At 40.4% G+C, this 6,276-nt stretch overlaps 1 protein-coding gene across 2 annotated transcripts in view; it reads left to right on the forward strand.

Annotated features, from left to right (window-relative positions):
- SWT1 (SWT1 RNA endoribonuclease homolog) overlaps nucleotides 1-2,868 on the forward strand; it is a 108,743-nt gene extending 105,875 nt beyond the window's left edge. The window contains exon 18 of one of the 2 annotated variants that reach the window (XM_087858416.1): nucleotides 1,476-2,868. In XM_087858416.1, coding sequence (XP_087714542.1) covers nucleotides 1,476-1,605 — 130 coding nt within the window. In that variant the 3' untranslated portion in view covers nucleotides 1,606-2,868. The remainder of the gene's footprint in view (nucleotides 1-1,475) is intronic. The other variant, XM_045811495.2, reaches the window with a different exon arrangement.
- The last annotated feature ends 3,408 nt before the right edge of the window (nucleotides 2,869-6,276 follow it).

Raw genomic sequence — 6,276 nt, forward strand, 5'->3', positions numbered from 1 at the left:
TCCCCTGTGAGAATGCTGACTCACACAGATGAAGAAACCAGATGCCAGTAGGATGAAAAGACGAGACAGAGCTCACCTCTTAACTGTGAGAGGAGGGGAAGAAAGAAAGAAGACAAGACATAGAAATAGGTTCAAAGTCTAGGCACTAAGGGAGTTTTTTCCCCCCCATGTGTGGAATAAATCACCACGAGCAGGAATAGGCCCTTTTTGTTTCATTTTTAAGTTTATGAGAAAACTTACTTATGTTATGTTAGATAAGTTATGAGAAACCTAATATAATGACAATATTTGATGCAGTTTTTCTAAAATTCTTTCTAAGAACAAGAAGAAAATCTACAATGGACGTGTGTTTTACAACATCTCTCCTCTTTGGGTCTCTCTTAGGGTCTTCCAAAAATCATTTTCTGAGTAGTTATAAAGAATTGATTTTAAGCACTGTAAATACAGGAAACAGGACTAGAGCCACTAAAACCAAAAGTCAGCTTTTAATCAGTGTCAGAGAAACCACACATCTTGAGGAAGTGAGGCTGCTCAAACTATGGTGTGTTTCCTTTTGCTATCACTACTACCTACCTGTCGTCCTAATTCCTGAGTTCTGAAGTGGGGGGCAGTGGGGAGAGTGGCTAGTGGTCCTCCCCAACACAGTGGAGATGGCCCAGAGCATCTTAGAAGCCAAGGAAGTAATAACAGTGTAGTTTACATTTAAAAACCTGCCATTTCTCCAACACCTAATGTGCCAGATGCTTCACTGGCTATTCTTGGTGAGCTTATATAGACCATCTCCCCGTAGATTTAAATAGGTTTGTGTGAGATTTGGACTCTAGACACCTGATGTAATGGGGTCGGTGCTTTGATGACTTACAGATCCCAGTTTGTAGGCGCAAGTCAGCTTTTGAGAGACAGGCTAGGCATAGTCCTAGCCCTCTCTCCCTGCTTCCCTGCCTCTGGCTCAGAGTAATTAGCTAGTATTCATTTGTTAATTCAGAGTTCTTTTTAAGAGTTGAAGCTCTGTCAACTTGCTATCTCCTCTCCATTATCTGCTCCTGTCAGGAGGTGCCTTCTCTTAGTATCCTCCAGGCTACCTGATTAAGACAAAAATCTGTGATCTCGGCTACAGCATTGCTTATCCTTGGATTCAACACTGTAACATCAGCCCATCGCCTGCTGGGAGAAGTCCTTCACAGACCATGCAAAGGTCTATTTTTAAGCATCCACCTTTGCTTGTTTGCAGCAGGTCTGCCATGGGAACTCTTACTCCTGAATTCTAGGAATTGCACCAAGATCTTCTCAATGTTGACTGTCTGAGAATCTGTGTCACTAAGCGCTTATCTCCCTATGTTGTTTTGTCTGTACTCAGAAACTATAACTCTCAACTGTCAAAGAATGTATTTCAAATCTCAGTGTTATCCTGTTAAGATTTTTTCATTTATCTGACTAGTTGTCTTGCAGTGATTTAACATTTCTTTATCCCCTAGGGAAAAGTTAACCATTGGATGCCGCCAACTGGTTGAGATGGAATATTCCATGCAGCAGTGCAATGCATCTGTCTATATGGAGGCCCAAAACAGGGGATGGTGTGAAGACATGCTCAACTATAGGACCTAAATGCTGATATATAACTTGAAAGGAATCGCATTTGTCTTCAAGAACAATAAGAGTAGCCTTCTACCTTTTGAGTCAAACCCAAGAGACTTGCAAAAAATGTCTCATAGGTGCAAGAAGGTGATTGCCTATTGCCGAAAATCTCACTGAGGTTCTAAAAAAGCCTAATGCATCCATTGTAGGATAAACTGTGGACTCAACTCATTGGAGTTAACAATACCTCCCTACCTCTACTCCTGACACTGAGCCAGTCCGTCTAAGGAAAGGAGAGCCATCTTTTAAATCATCTTAGCGCAGGAGCCACTCTGGCATCTGTGGAAGGCCTGGGGGCACAGCATTAGCATCTCTCGCAACCCTAAGCATGGGTCGCTGACCAGAAACACTTCCAGACCTCAATAAAGAATTAGGACATGGCCATGCTTACCATCCCACGCAAATGAAATCTTACCCTGGGCTGTTTTATGATCAAGCTGTCTTCCCTGTAGACCTGGTAAACTTAACCACTTCCCTTCCACTTGCCCTAAGGTAATGTAAGTAGAATTTTGACTTCAGCTCCTACTTGCTATATAGTTTCTTCTCTTCTTCCCTGGGTTTGTCACTTTTCAGTGCATTTCTAATGGGAAGGACAGGGGAGACCTCTATACTGATTTTTCCCTTAAATGTGAAGCAGCATGAATTTATGGGATTAGGTGGCAGGGATTCATATTTGCCCCTAGCTAAACCAAGTGTTTAATTGACTTATTTAGTTATAGAGTAAGTTGGAAATCCTTATTTACTAGAGTGTATTATGCTTTTGTTAATACATTAGATTAAATCTAATTTGCTATTCTATGATAAATGTTAATTTATTTTTTACGAAACAATAAATTTTATATTTAGTAAGATTTTACCTTTCATTTTACTTCCAAATTGTGTTTCTGAACTGTGTACAAGGTTCATTATGATGATAAAAGCAACCCTCTCCAATAGAAGAGAATCTACCCAGATTCTCAGGGTCAATCTGTGCAGGGCCCACTGAACTGTATGTTTGCATAGGAAGCCGTACCTCTAGCTGGGGCTCCAGTGACATCAGGGATGTGAGCCTCCTGGGAGAAGCTTCCAGAGGATCTCTTCTCTCTGCAAGAAACACCCCCCTGTCCCAACCCCGAAGTTTTTTCAGATCTTTATCCCTCAGCTGCTTCTGGTTGTTGTTACTGGGTTTTGGTTCTGCTGTTACCTCCCTCTCCTCTTCCCTCTTATTTTTTTTTAATATGGGTTGTGATTTTTAGGAAATTTCATTCCTACACACTTTCACATATGCATATAGATTTTATCTTAGTCTATATATCTTTTACTTTGTACATTAATTTGTCCATTATTTTTAAAAATTTTACTGATATGTGAAGATGCTTTCTTCTGACTTCCTAGTTTTTTTGATTTAGAAACATTCTTTTAAACATGTTTACTGTTTCTTTGAGATGTCAGGTTTCGTTGTTGCTTTTTTTCTAATTGTAATCTTTAAGATTTTTTTATCTAATCTTCATTTTATACTTTTACTGTTATACTTTTTATTATATGATAGTTTAATGCAGGAGTTGAGGGTTCCGTCGGCCTCCCTCTTTCTTTTCTGAATCCCCCCTCTGGATTGAGATAACTCAGTTGACCTAAGGATCATAAGCTCCACCTTGCAAAACACACATTTGTTTTGATGGAAGATCCTTGGGGGAGGAACTTACAGTTCTAAAATCTCATTCTTCAGTACGTATGCCTATTGTATTTTGAGCAGAAGCCATCATAAGCACGCCAGTAGGGACTGATGAGGAAAGTCATACAGGGGAAGGGCTCTCTACTTAATGCCCTTGGCCATGTCTTAGTGAGGAGTCAGTAATAATTTCATGAGGGGCATCCATGAGGATTATCCCAGCAAAGTTTCTGGCACCATTTTACACTAGCCTTTTCCAGTTTACTTTTACAAAAGATAATCCACATCCTTCCTGAGAGGACTAGGAAGGATCCTTTGGGTGTAGCCACCCCAGCAATTCCAGCATTCTGGGCCAAAGGAATGCTGGCTTAAGAGTTGGAGTGTTGTGCGCCACTGGGATTTTGTTAGGCCCTGTAGTGGGCAGTTGGGACTGCGCAGATTAGAACTTCACACATGGCGAATTTCACTTTCCTGTTGTGGTCTTTGCCTGTTCACCTGAAAAACAAACCTGAAGCTTTTTCCTTTGTCTTTTGACCATCACCTTGAGGGAGAACAGAAATCTTTTGACTCTTTCAGGGTTGACCCAGATTTCCTTAGATGGTGTTTTGACCTACCTTCGGATCACTTTGTCCCTACTTTTTGACAACTCCCCCTAACCCACCCATTTGTTGGAGCCCTTTTCAAGCATCCTTTTTCATCCCATGAGTCAGGATGAATTTACCTTTCCCCTTAAGGGGAATATATCTCACTACTGAGGAATCAAATACATCTTCCACTCCCAGTAAGTGATGCCGTGCAAAGCCCTTTTCTGATTTAGATTGAACTGACAGGCCAATCAGCCTCCCAGTTAGTGGTTCTTTGGCTATTTTACCAATGAAACCCACTCCAGTGCATATAACCCCATGAACTTGAACTGTTACCAGCTGTGCAACTGTGAGGTGGCTCACTGCCCCTAACTACAAACTGATGTCAATATGCTGTTTTTTTAGAGTTCTGATCCTTCTTTGGCTTTTGCAATTCTGTAGACTGATGGTTATGGGCGAAACTGCGTTAGCTCAGTATATAATCCTTGCAAGACCAGTGGGAATCAATGGTTCCCTGCTGGGATTTCCAGAAAGGTCAAATATGGGTATGTCCTACCCCCTCTTTTAGAGCCTTTTCCTTTAAAGGTTTGGTACCTTTTGGGGGCACCTGGGTGGCTCAGTTAAGTGACTGACTCTTGGTTTCAGCTCAGGTCATGATTTCGGGGTCCTGGTATTGAGCCCCAAGCTCAGCACAGAGCCTACTTGTCTCTCCCTCTGCTCTTCCTCCCACACGCTAATAAATCTTAAAAAAAAAAAATTGGTATCCTTTTGGTTAAGCTAGAAAGACAAAACTGTTTTTAAGCAGTTTTGAGTTTTGTCAAAACACGATCACATAATCACCAGCATGATCAAGAAATGAATTCCATTGCTCCCCACCCCAGAATCCACTGATGTGTCTGCTAATCCCTGGTTTTCTTCTCCAGTAGGCAATTTAAATGGAAACTTGAGGCTGGCTTTCACTTAACTTAAGGCTTCTGAGATGCACCCATGTTGTTTTTAATCAGTACTTCATCCTTTGTATTCCTAAATGGTAGTCCCTTGTGTGGATGCGCTGTTTATCCAGTCACCGGGTGGAAGGCTATTTGAGTTAACTTGTGACTGAAAAAAGCTGCTATATTCACACACAGGTGTCAGTGTGAACAGATTTTCATTTCACTTGGATCAATACCTAGGAAATTGTGTCATAGGGTATTTTGTCAGAAACTGCCAGTTTTCCAAAATGACCTTACAATTTTGTGATTTCCCCAGCAACTTGAGTTTTGTTGATCTGCATCCCAACCAGAATCTGATACTGTTTTAATAGGTGTGTATGTAATTTTACTCTTTACCATTTTCCCAATGATTTATGATAGTGAGCATCTTTTCATGTGCTTATTGAAATCCATTTATTTTCTTTGGTAAAGTGTCTTCAAATCTTTTGTCCATCTACTTTTTTTTAAACTTGAGTTCTGGGTACCAGTCATTATCAGGCATTTTCTTTCAAGCCTGGACCTTTAAAGACTTGGTACCACTTTTGTTTGAGACAAAATGCTTAATGGAGGTACCTACTTCAATTCTAAGAATTGTAAGATCTAGAGATCTTTTGATTTGGGAGTAGCCTTAATGGATAGCTGGCCCTGCTAATTACTGAACTAGTTAAATTTGGTAGGCCTTTCAACCTTTTAATTCAGCAACTCTTACTCTTAACTTGCTGTATATTTGTTTCATCTTGTGTCATTCCCTCATTTCTTGCTTTCCTTCGTCCAAGTTTGGTACTGTGTGTGCCTTTTTCCCAGGCTCATATTACCCCCTTTGCTCACTTTGAGCAAATGTGTAGCCAAATTCAGACGTGTACCCTTTTTAGATTCTTATTTCCACGAGATATCAACCCTATACATACTAGTAACTGAGCTTTTGCTTTTCACTCTTATTCAACCCTCAGTAAGGCACAGAGCTATTAATAGCGAAGTTTCGATATTCTGTTGGCTGTTGTGCTAGTACCTGTTGCTCACTGCATCATTTTACAACTGAGACCTTCTGGTTTTACTATGAAAGAAACTGGTGCTTCAAAGAATTCCTTGTTAACCTACAGATGATTCCACTAAATGTGACATGTAACACTGTGTTAAGTTTAAGGTGTATTGCTTACTTTGATGCATTTATATATTGCAATATGACTGCCATGGAGTGATATTTATCACATTACGTTACAGCACAACATTATTATCTATATTCATCATACTGCGCATCAGATCTCAGGTTTATTTATTACTCATTACAAGTCTGTACCCTTAAACACCACCACTCTTTTCCAACCCCCCACCCCAATCCCCTGGTAACCACCATTTTACTACATACATTGGTGTTTCCTTGTTTTCACCCAGTTAATTCATCCAGTCATCCAATGAAAGACCCTTCAAGTCCTTTTTT

The sequence above is a fragment of the Ursus americanus genome, chromosome 2 (assembly GCF_024610735.1).
Source record: "Ursus americanus isolate L20-20 chromosome 2, mUrsAme1.1.p, whole genome shotgun sequence".
Taxonomy (NCBI): domain Eukaryota; kingdom Metazoa; phylum Chordata; class Mammalia; order Carnivora; family Ursidae; genus Ursus; species Ursus americanus.